Genomic DNA, 20,847 nt, shown 5'->3' on the forward strand with positions numbered 1-20,847 from the left:
TGAGCACTTCTAGGGGTAATTCCTGAGTGCAGAGCTAGGAGGAGCCCCTGTGCATCATCGGGTGTGAGCCCCCCAAATAAAATAAAAAATAAAGTAACATAATGGGAGACTAATACTTTAGGATAGTAGAGATAAGGACCAGGAGGATTGCTCCACGACTTGGAAGCCGGCCTCACTTACTGGGGGGAAAGGCAGCTGAGATAGAGAAGGGACACCAAGTAAAGAATGCTTGAAGGCTTGCTTGGGATGGGAGATGCGTGCTGAAAGTAGACTATAGACCGAACATGAATGCCATTTAATACCTGTATTTCAAACCATAACACCCAGAAAAGGAGAGAGAGTAAAAGGGAATGTGCCTGCCACAGAGGTGGAGGGGAGAGGAGGTGGGGAGATGGGGGCGATGATGAGAGGGATACTGGGAACATTAGTGGTGGAGAATGGGCACTGGTGGAGGGATGGATACTCGATCATGGTATGACTGCATTGTAAGCACAAAAGTTTGTAAGTCTGTTACTGTACCTCATGGTGATTCATTAAAAAATTAAAAATAAATAAATAAAGCAATGTTTCTCTAAAAAAAAAAGTAAATCAATTTTGGCTTAGCAGTACAACACATGTCTTGCAGGTATGTGACTCGAGATTTGATTCTGGTCATTGATTAAAATAATAAAAACTCTGGAAAATTAACTCAGAGTTAATTAACTCTGGAAAACCAAAGCAAGACTGCAGCTATTATATTAATAAGGTCAGCTTTTCTCCTTCATGATACTAAATTCTTTTAAAACTGGACTGGTATTGCTGGGTCAAATGGGAGCTCAACCTCAAGTTCTTTGAGAATCGTCCATACTGTTTTCCAAAAGGGCTGAACTAGCCGGCATTGGGAATATATCCCAGAAAAGCCAAAAAGTATAGTCGAAGTGACATATGCACTTATATGTTCACCGCAGCACTGTTTACAATAGGCAGAATCTGGAAAAAACCCGAGTGCCCTAGAACAGATGACTGGTTGAAGAAACTCTGGTACATCTATACAATGGAATACTATGCAGCTGTTAGAAAAAATGAGGTCATGACGTTTGCATACAAGTGGATCAACATGGAAAGTATCATGCTAAGTGAAATGAGTCAGAAAGAGAGAGACAGACATAGAAAGATTGCACTCATCTGTGGAATATAGAATAATAGACTAGGAGTCTAACACCCAAGAATAGTAGAAATAAGTACCAGGAGGTTGACTCCATGGCTTGGAGGCTGTTCTCTCATTCTGGGCAACTCAGAGAAGGGAACAGCAAGTAAAATGTGGTTGTTGGTCATGTGGGGGAAAGATGATGCGGGCCAAATATAGACTAGAGACTGAACACAATGGCCACTCAACACCTTTATTGAAAACCACAACACCTAATCAGAGAGAGAGAACAAAAGGGAATACCCTGCCATAGTGGCAGTGTGGGGTGGGGGGAGACGGGACTGGGGAGGGGGGGAGGGATGTTGGTTTTACTGGTGGTGGAGAATGGGCACTGGTGAAGGGATGGGTTATCAAACTTTGTAAGGGAGAAACATGAGCACAAAAATGTATAAATCTGTAACTGTACCCTCACGTTGACTCACTAATTAAAATAAACTATTAATTAAAAAAATAAAAAATAAATAAAATAAAACTGGACTGGTAAATTCTATTTTTAAGCACCTTATCCATGAGCAACATAAATGTTATACATTTTACAAATACTTTTATAACATCTGCCAATTTTTTTATTACTGTACCAGAAATTACCGTTTTTCTGTTCGCTGCCATTTCAATATTAAATTAAATAACTTCTGATAGGGCTCAATGTTAACTTTTAAGTTCTCCAGTTCAGGATATTTTGTCTGTTCCCATTTGAAAAGTTCCTCTTCTTTATTAATAAACTGAACTGCTTCTTCCGATTCCTGAATACGTTTCTGTAGTTGTCTAACTTCTGTCACATACTAAAAATAAAAAATTTTAATCTTAAAAAGTAGCCAAGTAATGCTATAAAAATAAGATTACAAAAATAAGAGTCTATGACATCACATGATTATATCCTTAAATTAATATAATATAGCAACTGTAAACATACCCTTCACATTTCTATGAGCAAAAGCTATGGTTATATCTATTTCACAAATATAAAACTAAATTACAAAAAAAATCAGATAAATGACAGTTCCTGGCCTAAGTGTCAAAATCCAATTTACTATAATTTGCATAAATTTCTCAGTTTTTCAGTTTGTGAAAAAGCCCTATGTTAGACTACAAGCCCATTATAATTCTGTCTTATATATTTTTCATACCTGTTGCATGCGTTCCAGTTCTGCATACTCTGTAAACTCTTGCAAGCGACGTGATTCCTTTTCTAACTCCAAAATCAGTTTCTCTCTCTTGGCTATTAGCTCATTTTCTCTTTTATGTTTTGCAGTTTCAATGAGCTTTTGAAGGATAATTTAAATAGTTGTTTGGTTACAAAGGAAAGAGTAAATCAGACGTTATTAGTTTAAAAATATTAATTTGTACTTTATGTTTATCAGTCACATTTTAAACACAAATGCCAGGTATTTCTCCTATAGTTTGTGATAAATATAAATTATGATTTAAATAATCATTTAGTTACAAAGGAAAGAGTAAATCAGATGTTATTAGTTAAAATATATTAATTGGTATCAAAATTTAAAAAATAAACTACACAGAAAAAAATTTCCTAGATAGCAAATTATGGAATAACAATAAAAGAGATCATTTCTTTTTTTTCTTATTTATTTATTTATTTATTTACTTATTAATGAGTCACCATGAGAGTGCAGTTACAGAGTTTCATGCCTGTGTTACAGTTATACAATACTCAAGTAACCATCCCTCCACCAGTGCCCATTCTCCTCCACCGATGGCCCCAGGGTCCCTCCCCCACCATGCTGTCTCCCTCCCTCCCCCCCCGTGACAGAGAATTCCTTATTGTTCTCTCTCTCCTTTTGGGTGTTATGGTTTGCAATGGAGATACTGGGTGGCTATCATGTTCAATCTATAGTCTGCTTTTAACCCGCCTCTCCCATCCCAAGTGGATCCTCCACTACACTTTAGTTGGTGTTCCTTTCTCTATCTGAGCTGCCATCTCTGCCCGCCCCCCGCATGTGAGATCAGCTTCCAAGCCGTGGAGCAGGCCTCCTGGTACTTATTGCTACTATTCTTGGGTGTTAGTCTCCCATTCTGTTGTTTTATATTCCACAAATGAGTAAAATTTTTCTATCTCTGTCTCTTTCTTTCTGACTCATTTCACTTAGCATGATACTTTCCATGTCGATCCACTTATATGCAAAGTTCATGACTTCATCCTTTTTGACAGCTGCATAGTATTCCATTGTGTAGATGTACCAAAGTTTCTTTAACCAGTCATCTGTTCTCGGGCATTTGGGTTTTTTTTCCAGATTCTGGCCATTGTAAACAGTGCTGTGATGAACATATTTCTTGAATACGCATTGTATGTCAAGAATTATCCACTACCTCAGGATCAGAGTGATAGTACAGTGAGTAAGGCCTTTGCTTTGCACACTGCTGACCAGGTTCAATCCCCAATAACCATAGGTCCCCCAAACACCACCAGGAGTAATCCCTGAGTATCACTTGGTACAGGAGTAAGCCCTGAGCACTGCCAAGTATGGCCTAAAACAAACAAACCAATTATCAATTACCATACCTACTTTACTTCACAAATAGTATTATTGTTTCAGAGATGAAATTTAGGCTTAATGTGGTCTTTCCAATTACAAGATCATAAAAGTCAAACTCTGGATTAGGACTTTGATTTCTCTAACTGAAGTCCATGATTTTCATTATTATACCATAATCACTTCCCAATTTAGAAAAAAACAGGTTCACACTAGGATTTTCAAAATCTGAACTATATTCAATCTGATATAATATTCTTAGTCAGCAGCTTCTTATTTCTATGTACTGGACTACTTAACTTTCTGAAATTCATTTTTCTCATCCAGAAAATAGGGGAAATAGGCATACCTGGGATTTTGTTTGAAATGTGATTGAGAGAGAATGAGAGGGAAGGAGAGAAAATGGCATCCAGGGACTACAGCAAAGCTGCAGCCCAGCAGGGCTACAGTGCTTATACCATCCAGCCCACTCAAGGAAATGCACAGACCAGCCAGGCTTATGGGCAACAGAGCTATGGAACCTATGGACAGCCCACTGATGTCAGCTATACCCAGGCGCAGACCACTGCAACCTATGGGCAGACCGCCTATGCAACTTCTTATGGACAGCCTCCCACTGGTTATACTACTCCAACTGACCCCCAGGCATACAGTCAGCCTGTCCAGGGGTATGGCACTGGTGCTTATGATACCACCACTGTACAGTCACTACTACCCGGACGTCTTATGCAGCTCAGTCTGCGTATGACACTCAGCCTGCTTCTCTGGCGTATGGGCAACAGCCAGCAACCACCACACCTACAAGACCACAGGATGGTAACAAGCCCGCTGAGACTAGTCAACCTCAGTTTATCACAGGGGGCAAAACCACCCCAGCCTAGGATATGGACAAAGTAACTACAGTTATCCCCAGGTACCTGGGAGCTACCCCATGCAATCAGTGACGGTACCACCATCCTATCCACCTACCAGCTATTCCTCTACACAGCTGACTAGTTACGATCAGAGCAGCTATTGTCAGCAGAACACCTATGGGCAGCCGAGCAGCTATGGACAGCAGATTAGCTATGGTCAACAAAGTACATATCGGCAACAGCCACCCACTAGTTACCTCCCCCTCAGACTGGATCCTACAGTCAGGCTCCAAGTCAATATAGCCAACAGAGCAGCAGCTACAGGCAGCAGAGTTCATTCCGACAGGACCACCCCAGTAGCATGGGTGTCTATGGGCAGGAGTCTGGAGGATTTTCTAGACCAGGAGAGAACCGGAGCATGAGTGGCCCTGATAACTGGGCAGGGGAAGAGGGGGATTTGATCGTGGAGGCATGAGCAGAGGTGGGCGGGGAGGAGGCCACGATGGAATGGGCAGCACTGGAGAGCGAGTTGGCTTCAATAAGCCTGGTGAACCCTTGTATAAAGGACCAGATCTTGATCTAGGCCCACCTATAGATCCAGATGAAGATTCTGACAACAGTGCGATTTATGTGCAAGGATTAAATGACAATGTGACTTTAGATGATCTGGCAGACTTTTTTAAGCAGTGTGGAGTTGTTTAAATGAACAAAAGAATAGGACAACCCATGATTCATATCTACTTGGACAAGGAAACTGGAAAGCCCAAAGGTGATGCCACAGTGTCCTATGAAGACCCGCCAACTTCAAAGGCTGCCATGGAGTGGTTTGATGGAAAAGATTTTCAAGGAGGCAAACTTAAAGTTTCTCTTGCTCGGAAGAAGCCAGGTCGGCTGCATGCAAGGCAAACGCTCTACCTGCTGTACTATCGCTCCAGCCCCTAGAATATATTTGAAAGAGCTGTATTCTCTGCACCCCCAGTGGGGACTGCATTGCACATCAGCAAAGAAAAAACTCTGCAGAGTGCTACAGTCAAGAATCTTCATTACATAGCCAGAGTCTGGATAAAACCCGAGTGCCCGAGAACATATGATTGGTTAAAGAAACTTTGGTATCCATGGCTTGGAAGCTGGTCTCACTTGCTGGGAAAAAGGCAGCTCAGATAGAGAAGGGAACACCAAGTAAAATGTGTTTGGAGATCCCGCTTGGGAAGGGAGATGCGTGCTGAAAGTATACTAGAAACTGAACACAATGGCCACTCAATACCCCTATTACAAACCACAACACCCAATTGGAGAGTGAGAGAGATCAAAAGGGAATACCCTGTCACAGAGGCAGGGTGGGGTAGGGAGGAGATGGGATTGGGGGGGGGAGGGATACTGGGTTTATTGGTGGTGGAGAATGGGCACGGGTGGAGAGACGTGTTTGTGAACATTGTATGAGGGAAAAACAAGTTCTAAAATGTGTGAATCTGTATCTGTACCCTCATGGTGATTCACTAATTAAAGAATAGAATAAAAAAATTTTAAAAAAGAGAAACTTTGGTATACATCTACATAATGAAATTCTATGCAGCTGTTAGAAAAGATGAAGTCATGAAATTTGCATATAAGTGGATTAGCATGGAGAGTGTCATGTCATGACATGAGTCAGAAAGAGAGGGACAGACATAGAAAGATTGCACTCATTTGAAGAATATCAAGTAACAGAATGGGAGACTAACACTCAAGAACAGTCCAGATAAGTAACAGAATGGGAGACTAACACTCCACAGCTTAGAAGCCGGCATCGCTTGCTGGGGGAAAAAGTAGCTCAAATAGAGAAGGGACCACCAAGTAAAAGTGGTCTAGGAGGGCCTGCTCGGGATGGGAGATGCATGCTGAAAATAGACCATAGACCGAACATGATGGCCACTTAATACCTCTACTGCAAACCACAATACTCAAAAGGAGAAAGAGAGAGCAAAAGGAAATGTCCTGCCACAGCAGCAGGGTAAGGTGGAGGGGACAGGGTCGGGGTCGTGGGAGGGATGCTGGAACCATTGGTGGTGGAAAATGGGCACTGGTGGAGGGATAGATACTCGACCATTGTATGACTGAAACACAAGCATGAAAGTTTGTAAGTCTGTAACTGTACCTCATGGTGATTCACTAATAAAAAATTATTTTAAAAAAGGAATGAGTGCAATCACATATTCATATAACTGAATTAAAAAAAAACTTCCAATTTAGGATTCACTGTCTTGCAAAGCTACCATTTAGACTAAGGGACAGATAAAGACCTTTTCAGACAAACAAGAGCCAACAACATTTGCAACAACTAAACCAATCCTACAAAAATTACTGAATTGATGCCTATAAAAGTTAAACAGACACTTGCAAAAACAATTTGATGCTACAAACACATAAAAACTGGCAACATAGGCCTTTATATTAATAATCTCTCCCAATGTCGATGGACTAAACTGTCCTGTAAAAAAAAGCATAGAGTAGCAGGATATATTGGAAAGAAAAATTCATCTATTGACTGTCTACAGGTAACACACCTAAATTCACAGGAAAAATACAGATTCAGAGTGAAAGTGTGAAAGACAATCATACCAGTCAATGGCAGACAAAAAAAATTAGTTAAGGCAGGCATACTCTTTTACCAGAGCAAATAACATTTAACATAAACAAGGCAATTAGAGGCAGTAATGAACATTACTTACTTAAGAAACAAAATGTCAAGAAGTACCAACTGTGATCAATATTTAAGCACCAAATGAAGGGTCAGCAAAGTTCATAAAGCTTTTGCTTACAAACCTAAATAAACACATTGATGAAAACACAGTAGAATTGGGAGACTTCAACACTCCAGTTTCATGTCTAGACAGATCAACCATACACAATATCAGTAAAGAGGCAGGAACCCTAAGTGAGGAGCTAGAAGACCCACAAAAAGCTAAATATACACTTTCTTCTCTAATGCACATGGAACGTTCTCCAGGATAAATCAGGTACAGGGCATAACACAAACATAAATTTACAAATGTAGAAATCATACAAAGTACACTCTCAGTGCCTTGAAAGTAGAAATTCACCATACAAAGAAGATAAGGAAAACTTCCAACACTTGGAAGCTAAACAGAAAACGCTGAACAATAATTGGATCAAAGAGAAATAAAGGAAGAAATAAAGATTCCTTGAAACAACTGAGGATAAAGACATAAATTCTCAGAATCTATGGTGTACACGAAAAGCTGTACTAATGGAGAAATTCCTAGCAATGTATTAATAAAGAAGAAAAACCTACATTAAGATGTAATGACAAATAAGAAGCTGAATGTAATGAGAATTATTAAACTATAATGCAATGAGAACTGAGTCATTGAAATCAAGGTCAACCAGAGAAGCAAGGAAGAGTTTTTGCCCTGTATGACCCTAATCAGGTAGGATAAGGCCCCACCAGATGAACTGGAGAGCATGAGGCCCACCAGACTTAGGGGAATGATTGGCAGGTGACACATGAAGGTCACACCAAATGAGCAAGAGACACTGACACAGACATTTCTTGTTTGTTTTTTGAGGGGCACCTACAGGCTGGGAGAGATATTTCCTTTTTTCTTTTTGTAGATTATAGGTCACTCTTAGAGAATAAAATAGAGATCCTCTCAGCACAAGGGGCTCCCAGTCTCTGTCTCTTCTGACTTGGGGGCCTCAGTGCTGAGCTTCTAATAAACTCACTCTCAAATCCTAAGCTTCTCTCTCTCTCTCCATTCATTTGCAGTTCGCACCAGCACAAGAAAAAACATCCAAATCAACAATCTAACACACATCCCAAAAATCTGGAGAAGGAATTGCAAACAAACCCAAAAAGCAATAGAAGGGAGGGAGTAGTAAAAACTTAAGAGGAGAAATGAACAACATATAAACTAAGAAAGCAATACAAAGAAATCAATGAAACCAGGAGTTGATTCTTCAAAAGAATGAATAAGATAAATAAATCTTTAGCTAGACTCATAAGGTAGAAAATAGAAAATGTTCAGATAAATTGGATCATAAATGAAAAGGGAGAAAATACAATAAATCCTTCAAAAAAACTAAAATCTAATGAGAGGTTACTAAGAACAACTTTATGCTTGTAAGCCTTAGAACCTAGAAGAAATCGATAAATTGTTAGTCACATAATCTCCCAAAGCTGAAAGATGAGGAAGTAGAAAGCCTAAACAGGATTATCACAAGCAAGGAAATGGAAAGAGTAACTAAGAATCTCCCCAAGAACACAAAAAGTCCCAGTCCAGATGAGTTCACTGGTGAACGTTATTAACCCTTCAGAGAAAATTTACTACCTTTTCTTCTTAAGCTCTTCAGAAATATTGAAGACAGATGGATTCTTCCTAACACCTTCTATGAAGCTAACATCACACTGGTACAGCAGGAGCTGAGGTGTAGAGCGCCAACTTAAAATTTCTGCCCATGAAATCAGTCAGTCAGAATGTAAAATGGGATGGCTGGGTTGGCGGGGGGGGGGGGGACTTGGCAGCAGATAAAAGGAAGCCCCCAGCCCCATATCTCTCCTCTCTCTCCTCTCTTCTCTCTCTTTCTCTCAACTTAGAATTGAGCTGCCATAGGACCCAGAAATTCCATTTCTGAGTATCAACCCAGGACAGAAAACATTCATTCAAAAGGACATATTCACAGCATTGTCCATTGCAGCACCTTAGTACAATAGCTAAAATATTGAACAAACCTAGGTGTTTAAAAACTGTCACTGTATCACTGTCATCCCGTTGTTCATTGATTTAATTGAGCAGGCTCCAGTAACATCTCCATTTGTCCCAGCCCTGAGATTTTAGCAGCCTCTCCTTACTCATCTTTCCCAATGATTTGAGGCTCTTTCAGAATCAGGGGAATGAGACCTGTTATAGTTACTGTTTTATGACATATCGAATACGCCATGGGGAGCTTGCCAGGTGTTTAACAACAGATGAATAAATTAGGAAAATGTATTATATATGCAACTGCAAGGAACCATGAAATCAAGCAACTTGCTGCTACCTGGATGGGTCAGAAATATAACCGTGTTGAGTGTAATAAGCCAGAACAACACAGGATAATCTTACTTATCTTTGGTATATAGAGTAACTAGACCAGGGAATACAATGTAATGAAACTGGGATGCCTTGATAACCCTTTACCCAAAGTACAGGGAGAAGGACAGAGAAGGAAAGAAATTGAAGCTAGGAGGAAGAAGATAAGACAGGGAAGTAACAAGGAGCAGGGGTCAAGGGCCCCAGGTACATTGGTAATATAAGGGAGTGGTATTCCTATATATATACAAAACACAGACTCAAAAACACTGATAACATGAGATCCAAACTACAACCACCAAACTTTAAAATGTGTCATTCAAGATTGCAGACTGGGGGAGGGGATATAGGAGAGGAAAACTGAGAACACTGTGGAGGCAAGTTGACACTGGTGGCAGGATTGGTAATAGAGCATTATATGTCAAGGAAAAAAATGTATCTATTAAGGTGGCAGGCTGATAGAGGGCAGGAAACTTTGGAACACTTGTGAAGGGAAGTTGACACTGATGGTGGAATTGGTGCTAGAACGTTATATGCCTTAAACTTAAACTATCAATAACTTTGTAAACAATAGTTATTTAATTATAAATGCTATCTATAATAATAAAAATGTCAGAATACAAAAATGGATGCTAAAAATGATGCCTACCTCATCATTTTCATCAAAGATGGGATTAATTTTCCAAGGCCACATAAGGACATTTGAATTTAAAGTTAAGTCTTCCGGAGGAAATAGGAAAACATCTAAAAAGTAATTCATTTGCCGTTTGGATTCCTACAAAAGAAACTCTAGATATATTATATCATATATAAAATATAAGACATTATGAGGCATTATGTAAAAAAGAACAATAATTTTATTACTCTTTCAAATTTCAATTTAACTCATATTATTCAAAGGTATAACTTCCCAGGATCCAAATTACATAGTATTTCAATAACTTTGGGGTCATTTATTTGTTTTCATATTCCACAGCTGATAATTCTATATCAGAAATAAAGCATTTTAGAAGTTTCACTTGCAGTTGGTTTAACATGAAGATACGCATGGCTGGAAAAGCGTTCAACTATGCAGCTTTGTTCAGCAATCTTTAAAACTTCCTGGTTTTAGGGATTTTACATTCTTTTAGTCTTGTAGATTTATTCCTTGAATATTTAATGATAATATTCGTAACATCTTTTGTTTTTCATCTTTAGTGATTTCATCACTTTCTTGCTTACCATTCATGCATAGCAACTATCCAGAAAGAGTTTGGCAAAGAAAGGGAAAAGCCTCTAAAACCAAAAGATTTGTCTGACTAGAAAAAGCTGCTTATCTTTTCCCCCCTTTTTACTGATTCACCGTGAGATACAGTTACAAAGCTTTCATATTTGAGCTTCGATCATATAATCATTAAACACCCATCCCTTCACCAGTGCACATTTTCCACCACCAAAATCCCCACTATTTACACCCCCCCCACCCCCCTGCCTGTGCTGCAGACAGTTTGCACAGTACTCTCTCTCTACTTTGGTTACATTCAATATTTTGACACCAGTTCCACTACCACTCAAACCTGCCGAAAAGGCAGTGCTAGACAATTTGTTTTGTGTTGTTTGTTATAGTGGCACGCGTTCTAGGAATTCTAGAATTTTAGGGTCTGGAGAGATCTCTCTGAAGGGAACTGCTTGGTTCCAAGATTCATGTGTGTCTCTGGATCATGGCCATGTGGGAGCTTAAGTAGCCAGTGGCAGTTTGTGGGCATCATCTCAGAATCCCATTGGGGCGGAGGGGAAAGGAGGACCGGCTCCTCCACTGTTCTGTGAAGGCTGGCGTAAAGCTGCTTATCTTTACCCCCTATAACTTTAACTAGTCCATATGTATTGCTATAATTATTGGGGGGGGGGCGCTGGAGCAATAGCACAGCAGGTAGGGCATTTGCCTTGCATATGGCCAACCCGGGTTCTATTCCTCTGTCTCTCTCAGAGAGCCGGGCGAGCTGCCGGGCGAGCTACCGAGAGTATCCCACCCACACATCAGAGCCTGGCAAGCTCCCTGTGGCGTACTTGATATGCCAAAAATAGCAACAACAAGTCTCACAATGGAGACATTACTGTACCTGCTCGAGCAAATAGATGAACAACTGGACAACAGTGCTACAGCGCTACAGTGCTTTGGAGGAGCCGCACTTGGCAGTGCTCAGGAATCACTCCTGGAATGCTCAAGGACCATATGAAATGTCAAGGATCAAACCTAGGTAGGCTGTGTGCAAGGCAAATTCCTTACCCACTGTACCATCTCTCTGGCCCTATGTTACTATAATTTTTAAGAATTAAAAATACAGTGCCAGAGAGGTAGTACAGGGGATAAGGTGATGCCTTGAATTTAATCAGTCCCACTTCAACCACTGCCACTAGTATGGTCCCCTGATCATCTCTCAGTGTAGCCCTGGAGGTTTCCAGCACCACTGGGATGAGTCTGAAGGTCCCTAAGCACCTGCAGGGTGGCATGGGTAATCTCTGGGAATACAGGACCTAAGCAGCAATGCATTCTTGGGCCTTCACATTAAAATACAAGCTTTGTTAGCTAAGAATCGCAAGAAGGCACAATTGCTTTGCATGCCACCAACCCAGGTTCAATCCCTGACAATACAAATGGTCCCCGAAACACCACCAGAAGTAATCCTTGAGACAGAATCAGGAATAAGCACCTAGTACAGTTGAGTGTGATCTAACCCTCCCAAATTTTGTTTTCTTTTGTTTTGCTTTTTGGGTCACACCTGGCGATGCACAGAGATTACTCCTGGCTCATGCACTCAGGAATTATTCCTGGCAGTGCTCGGGGGACCATATGGGATGCTGGGAACTGAACCTGGGTCGGCTGTGTGCAAAGCAAACGCCCTACCTGCTGTGCTATTGCTCCAGCGCCCCCCAAAAAATATTCAAGTGAAAAAAATTAAATGAAAAAAGCATATGATCCTCTCAAAATATGCACAAAGGGTATTTGATAAAAATTCAACATCCACTGACAACCTTTTTTCACAAAAACCTAATAGAAAATAAATTACTAATTGAATAAAGTGCCTATTATAAACCTATATAAAATGTCATAATGGTGAAATCTTTAAATCTTTCTTTTAGGGATTCAAATCAAATAACTGCTATTCCACATTGTACTACTACAAGTCCTAAGTAATCCAATTGCAGCAAAGAATTTTGGAAATAGTTAATAAGCACAATGCAAAAATTCTCATTATTTGAAAGGTACATTATGGTGCATGCAAACAATCCCCCCAAAAATCTTCAGATTCTTTACTCTTATTTTATTGACATGGTGTACCACATCAATTGATTTATGAATGTTGAACCATCCTTGCATCTCTGGGATGAATCCCACTTGATAACAGTGTGTGATATTTCTAATGTGTTATTGGATTCAGTTCATTAATATTTTCTTGTGGATTTTTACACTGATGCTCATCAGGGAAACTGAAATCTTTTTTAGTACTATCTCTGTTTGCTTTGGGTATCACTGTAACGTTAGCTTCATAGATGCTTCACTAGGAAGGATTCCTATTTCTTTGATATTTTGGAAGAGTTTGATGCATAACAGTAGTAAGTTTTCTCTGAAGGTTTAACAGAATCCCTCTGGACTAGGACTTTTTAATTACTGTTTCAATTTCCTTACTTGTAACTGGACTGTTCACATTTTTTGTTTGTTTGTTTGTTTGTTTGAACCACACTCCGTGGTTCTCAAGGCTTTTGCCTGTCTCTGTGCTCAGGAATCACTTCTGGGAGCTCAGGTGTCCACATGGGATGCAGAAGACCAAACCCAGGATGACTCTTATAAGGCAAGTGCCCTAACTGTTGTACTATCACTCCAGTCCCATGTTCAAATTTTCCATTTCCTTCTGGCTCAGTTTAGAAAAGTTGCATGATCCTAAGAATCTGCTTATTTCTTTTAGGATCTCCAGTTTAATGATGTAAAGTTTTTCATAGTAACCTCTCATGATATTTTGAATTTTTGAGAGGTCTGTTGTAATTAAGGTACAATCAAGTTTAATAGACACATAACTGTCTATTATATGTCAGGGAGAGATATGAAGATACTATGAAATACAGAAACTTAAAAAAGAATTTTTTGAGACCAGAGGTAGTGCAGGGGTTGAGGAACATGCCTTGCATGCAGCCAATCCAGGTTGAATCCCTGGAACTTCATATGGTTCCCTGGTCACTTCCAGGAGTGAATAAGCACAAAGCACAGAGCCAGGAATAAACCCTGAGCACCAACAGGTGTGACTCCCCACCCACCACCCATGCATGTCTCACTTATGTAAGGTCCTAAGATTCCGTCCCCAGCAAATAAAAAAAATCTAGATTGTTTAAAGATACACATAAAATGGTGGGATTAAAGGGAAAATATAATGTAATTATTGTCAAAAAAACAATGAAAACCTCTAGGGTAGAGAGGGGGAAATGTAATTGTAATCTGAAAGTCATACACAGAGAGCTTCTGAAGTACTTTAATACTGGCAATATCCTATTTTTCTTTTCCTTACTTTTTTTTTATTTATTTCAGTGCTATAAACTGTGAACCCAGGATATCACACATGCAAGATATATGCTCTAGCACTGACATATTCCAAATATCTTATTTCTTTTTTTTGGGGGGGCGGGGGGAGGTGGTTTAAAGTAATCTATTAGTGAGGAAGATACAGTCTTGCTCATACAGCCCTTAAAGTTTCAAATTCACTATTTCCAGTAATAAGGATGTCCCTCTTCCTCCTAATGCAGAGAGAGTACCTTTCACATGATTTATTTCCTGCCTTCAGGGGGACAAAGAAGGGGCATATTGTCCTTCTTGCATTGGCTGTTTCTTAAGTGACTTTAATTCAAAAATCAATCAATATGCCAGTGTGGCCTATTGTAGGGCAGCCCATTTTGCTCTACTTCATTATTATCTGTCAGGATACAGATTATTAAGTTTCTTAGTGATTTGTAGATTTCTGCCCATGCAGATGCAAATGATTTTTCTGTGACAGAAAGATTACAGTTTTCTTATCCTGGAAGATAATAATCAATTCACTAATCACAAAACTTTATTCTAGTGTTGTATAATTATGCATATATTTATACACATGTGTATATATGTATATGTCTATATATATGTATGTACACAAACACATATATTTGGAGGAGGTGGAGGGAATAATCAGCTTTACTATACTGTTAATATCCACACATGTTAAATAAAAGCTTCACTTGGATTAGTTTTATATTTTATGAGTAATTATATATATATTTAAAAATATAGTTTGATATATGAAAGCTTTTGAATCTCTTCTAAGATGTCTATGTAATACAAATATCCTATTTCTTTACCCTCGTGGTGGTAACATTGGTGCTTATATTGGGAGCAGGGGATTGGATCATGTCTGACAGTATTCATTCTGGCCATGCACTTAGGGTAATACCAACCCCAGCACTTTGAACTGTCTCTCTGAACCCAGAGATCACTGCAATATTTGTTCAATGGCATATTTTACATATTCTTAAGATGCTCATCATATTTTACAATTAAAAATTATTTTAAATTTGTAGATTAGAAGATTCTTACCTGGATCCGTGAAATTAAATCCTGAATTCCTGTAGTCCGGGCCTTTTCTATATAACTTATTAACTCCATCATCTCTTCTGTGCTCTCAGGAACTTTCAATGCATGCTCTTTAATTGCTTCAAATTCATTGCAAATGCTGATATATTACAGTTTTATCATAGTTAGGGTAATTGGTGCAATAACATGCTCAATGAATACTTCATTAATATAAAATAAAAATTGACATCCTTAAAATAGTTGGTAAATTTGCTAAGATTTCTTAAAATATTTCAGCATAACTTATATAATGGACTGGAGCAATAGCATAGCGAGTAGGGCGTTTGCCTCGCATGTGGCTGACCTGAGTTCAATTCCTCTTTCCCTCTCAGAGAGCCTGGCAAGCTACTGAGAGTATCTCACCCGCACAGCAAAGCCTGGCAAGCAACCCGTGGTGTATTTGATATGCCAAAAACAGTAACAAGCCTCACAATGGAGATGTTACTGGTGCCCACTTGAGCAAATAGATGAACAATGGGACAACAGTGCTACAGTGCTAACTTATAACAGTATTTATATCACACATCTGTAAAACTAATGGCTTCCCTGTGAAATTATATTGTATTTAAGGTTTTATATTTATCTCTTCAGCTCTCTTGAAGATCTAGCTAAGCCATGAGAATACCTAGCTAAGCATTCTTTAGATCAAACAACCCCAAATCTAAATTCTATTTCAGTTTTTACTAGAATTGTGAATGTGGACAAATCTCTGAGGCTTAGTTTCCATATATGTAAGATAATGTTTGAAATTTTTAACATTTATCTTACTGTGTTCTTATAATTATCAGTGAAAAGGACCTAAATTGTTTATTATAATCAGTGCCTTATGTGAAACATAGTAATAAGGAGATAAAACTTCTATTACATGCTTTAAAATTTATAATTCTCTTCAAATATCCTAAGTCATGTGAGTATAAATTTAGATACCCTATTTCCATTATTCAACTGAAGGTATATTCCACATTCTTTTCCTTGTGAGTTGCAATATCTGCATTATCATGCTTTTACTATCAATATTGAGGGTCATGCAAAAAATAAGTATAAAAGAGGTAATTTTTTTTTGCTTTTTGGGTCCCACCTGGCGATGCACAGGGGTTACTCCTGGCTCATGCACTCAGGAATTACTCCTGGCGGTGCTCAGGGGACCATATGGGATGCTGGGAATCGAATGCGGGTCAACCGCGTGCAAGGCAAACGCCCTACCCGCTGTGCTATCACTCCCGCCCCAAGGTAATGGTTTTTAAAATAAACTTTAGTTCTTCCTGGTAATTCATTTGTATTATGGGGTTAGTTATACTTTTTCATTTAATAAACGATTGAGTATCTAACAAAGTAGTGAACAAAGTTCTAAGCATTGCATATATAGTGCTAACAAATAGAGTTCTTGCTTCATAAAACTTACATTCAAGTTTAGGAGACACACAAATGCATGTAAATATAAAACAGGTGGTTACACAGCAAAAAGTACTTCAAAAGAATGAAAACAAAGTAAACGAATAAAGAATGATGGGCTGTTGGAAAGGGAGCACTATTTTACTCAGGGAAGTTCTCTCTGTGGAGGTGATATTCAAGATGAATATTAGCAGGAAAAGTTTGTATGAAGATGCCATGGATAGGCAGCCAAAAGCTCCACACTCCACAATCACTACCATGCACCCTGCCAGACTCTACTACTCAGGACATGCCTCATCCAGAAATCAATCTGTTGAAATACTCTGGGGTTTTGTGACTGAAATCTCCAGACTTTCACAGAGTCAGAATAGGCTACCTCCCCCATATCCCTGTTCTTTTGGAAGCCCAGCAGTCACACACACTCCAAAGTCGCCATCCAGTTAAAAATTTACTCTAGGGGTCAGAGCAATAGTACAGTGGGTAGGGCATTTGCCTTGCACGTGGCTGACCCAGGTTCAATCCCCGCCATTCAATATGGTCCCCTGAGCACAGCCAGGAGTAATTCCTGAAAGCAGAGCCAGAAGTAACCCTTGAATACTGCTGGGTGTGACCCAAAAAGAAAAACATTATGCTAGCTCTATCACCCAGTTTTGGATTTCTTGGAGCGCACAGTCACAAATGTGGCCACACAGCATCTCAAACTCAGCAATATTGATATACCAGGAGTAGCACATCATATTGGATGGGATATAATATAGAAGGCAACCAGCTTCCACAATCCAAAATCACTGCCATACCCCTGGTCTAACTCCACCATCTCAGGACGGACCTCACCAAGATATAATCTGCTGAAAATTCTGGTATATGGCTATTGTGACTGAAATCTCCAGGCTTTCTCGAAGTTGGGATGGGCTACCTCCCCCCACTTCCCAATACTCATGGAAGCACTGACAGTCACCCCCACAAACCAACTCCAGCACCACCATGTAAGCTTTACTACCAGCCTTGCTTCAGAGACCCATAAAGAAATCTCAAAAGAGATCTAAAGACACAGTTAAGCGAGGACCTGTGCATGGCTGAACAGATCAGAGTAAATCAGCAGGGTCAGGTTGGCCTGGGGCCCACCCAGCAGAGCCTCTGATAGCCACTTGCTTCCACAACCCAAACTTGCCGCCATACCCCCGGCCTGACTCCACTGAAAATTCTGGTATGCAGGTTTTGTGACTGAAACCTTCAGGCTTTCTCGGGGTCGGAATGCGCTACCTGCCCTCACCTCCCTGTACTTCTGGAAGACTCAAAAGTCACATCCACACCCCAAAGTTGCCACCCAATTGAAAAGCTACTCCAGCCTTACCATCCTGATAAAAATACCAAATGCCCTGAAAAAAAACCATGACCTCTTAGCACCTGTATTGCAAACCATAATGCATAAAAGGAAAAGGAGAGAGAGAGAGAAAGAAGGAAAGTGCCTCCCATAGAGGGAGGCTGGGGGTAGGGGGTGAGGGGTTGGTGGATGGTGTAGGGAAACAGGGGACATTGGTGGTAGGAAATGTAGAGAAGTGGAGGGATGGGTGCTGGATCATTGTATGACTGAAATCCAATTATGAACAGCTCTGTAATGGCCTATCTCATGGATATTCAATTTAAAAATATTTTTTAAAGTAATGCAAAGTTTATGCCCAATTCAATCAGCTTAATCAATGGCTGAATAAACAGCAGTAGTCCTACATAAAAGAAGGTAACCAATCTCAATTAACAAAACATAAACACAGAAGGCTTATCCTGTAGCAATATCTTAGTAATCTATTATACAATGACTTAATGTCTCCATGGTGAGATACAAAAATCTTCACTAACTTTCTTCTTCTAAGGAAACATTTTCGATAATTCTTTTAGTAAGCTTTTTATAATAGGCAATATAAAATAAATTACTGAGGGCATGCTATGGGGTGAGGCTTAAGAGGTGGTTGGGAAAATTGTAGATAATGGTGATGGGAAGGTGCAATGGTGATGGGATTGGTATTGGTAATTTGAATGTCTGTAACAAATTATCATGAGCTACATTGTAAACCACAGTGTTTATATAGTGTAAGGGGAAAATAAATCTTTCTTTAAGTCTTAAATTTAAAAAAATTTAAATAATAAAACAATTAAGTAAGATGCCAGGGATGTCGCGTATCAGTAGAACACTTGTGTGGTACCCAATGTCCCACAAACACCATTAGGAGTGACTTACAAGTACCACTGAAATTTTTAACGGTCCAGTTAAAAATTTACTCTAGGGCCAGAGTAATAGTACAGTGGGTAGAGCATTTGCCTTGCACGTTGCTGACCCAGGTTCAATCCTTGGCATTCTATATGGTCCCCTGAGCATAGCCAGGAGTAATTCCTGAATGCAGAGCCAGAAGTAACCCCTGAGCACTGCCAGGTGTGACCCAAGAAGAAAGATAAATTATTCCAGCTCTATCACCCAGTTAAAATTTTTTGATTTCTTGGAGCGCACAGTTGTAAATGTGGCCACACAGCATCCCAAACTCAACAATATTGATATACCAGGAGTAGCACATCATATTGGATGGGATGTAATTTGAAGGCAACCAGCTTCCATTGATCCCAAAACAACAATTAATTAAATGGAGGAAAATGAAAACAAATTAGTGGTTAATAAAATAAAATAGTTGAAAATACATTTTACACTCTATTGCAGTCATATCCAGGCCAAAAACAAACAGGAGAGTGACTGGAATGACTGGAATGGGACAAGAAGGTGAGTATATAATTTGGTTGGGAAAGTCATATTCAGCTTTCTTATAACAAAAATTGCAGGGGTTAAAAGGAGTATTAAAGAATTATTAATTCTTTAATATTAATTAAAGTATTAAAGAATGAGTAAAGGGGCTGGGATGATACTCAAAGGGTGAGTATGCATGCTTTGCAAACTGGAGGCCCAGGACAATCAACAGTGGCATGGTCCACCCACCTCCAAAGCACTGCAAGGAGTGACTCTCAAGAATGGGAATAGGGGCTGGAGTGATAGCACAGTGGTTAGGGTATTTGACTTGCACACAGCCGACCCGGGTTCAATTCCCAGCATCCCATATGGTCCTATGAGCACCACCAGGAGTAATTCCTGAGTGAAGAGTCAGGAGTAATCCCTGTGTATCTCTTTTTATTTTTTTGCCTTTTTGTGATAGGTCACACCGGGTGGTGCTCAGGGGTTACTCCAGGCTTTGCACTCATTAATTACTCCCAGAAGTGTTCTGGGTACCTTATGGGATGCTGGAGATCAAACACGGGTCAGCTGCATTTAATGCAAACACCTTATGTGCTATTCTATCACTCCAGCCCTCTATTTTTTTTAATCTATAGTTGCCCTAAAATTATTCTCAAACAGTATGAAACAAAAAGAAATCTAACATCTAACACTTGGATTGCAAAGAAACTTCCTGAAAAGGCAACTGTGCAAAAAAGTTGTAAAAACTAATATTTTAATCTTTCATGTTTAAACAACAGCCATAATTAGAAAAATAGTGCTCTTAACTCCAAAATTACAAGTTTAACATTTAATTCTACTTACCTTTCATTCTCTTTTCTGTGTTTTGTAGCGATGTCATTTAGTAGTAAGTTTGCAAAGGCCTTTGCTTTGTTTGTTAGGCCTATCTTTAAATCTTCACAATCCAAACGCACCATAGGATAATGAACCCATTGAGGTAAAAGCATTATTTCTGAGACAAGATTGAAAAATTTTTCTATAAACTAAAAAAAGGGGGAACATTTAAAAAATTTTAAATACTTAGAATTTTCTAATTAACCAAAGATTTTGTAGTACTTCATTACAGTAATATTCTGCTGGTTGTCATCTGAAAAATACAAAAATGCTAATCTGAAAATCTGTGCAACCTCATCTTTATAATAGCACTCTTCTCTTTTTTTTTGGCTTTTTGGGTCACACCCGGCGATGCACAGGGGTTACTCCTGGCTCATGCACTCAGGAATTAATTCCTGGTGGTGCTCAGGGAACCATGTGGGATGCTGGGAATCGAACTCGGCTCAGCCGCATGCAAGGCAAGTGCCCTACCTGCTGTGCTATCGCTGCAGCTCCATAACAGCACTTTTTTTAGCAAGAATTGGGGGGAAAATCTAGATACTATTTTATGAATGAGTTGTTAAAGAAAATACACAATGACATGCTAGTCAACTGTGAGGAAGTGGCGCGGGGGAA

At 39.5% G+C, this 20,847-nt stretch overlaps 1 protein-coding gene and 1 pseudogene across 1 annotated transcript in view; one reads left to right on the forward strand and one right to left on the reverse strand.

The window, feature by feature from the left end:
* The window catches only part of DNAH12 (dynein axonemal heavy chain 12), a 260,066-nt gene that overhangs the window by 200,827 nt on the left and 38,392 nt on the right, over positions 1–20,847 (reverse strand). Inside the window, 5 exon segments of the mRNA XM_055135991.1 lie at positions 1,775–1,968; positions 2,314–2,448; positions 10,251–10,376; positions 15,198–15,333; positions 20,203–20,381. Coding sequence (XP_054991966.1) covers positions 1,775–1,968; positions 2,314–2,448; positions 10,251–10,376; positions 15,198–15,333; positions 20,203–20,381 — 770 coding nt within the window.
* Positions 4,081–7,161, forward strand: LOC101541730 (RNA-binding protein EWS-like; annotated as a pseudogene).

The sequence above is a fragment of the Sorex araneus genome, chromosome 4 (assembly GCF_027595985.1).
Source record: "Sorex araneus isolate mSorAra2 chromosome 4, mSorAra2.pri, whole genome shotgun sequence".
Classification (NCBI taxonomy): Eukaryota; Metazoa; Chordata; class Mammalia; order Eulipotyphla; family Soricidae; genus Sorex; species Sorex araneus.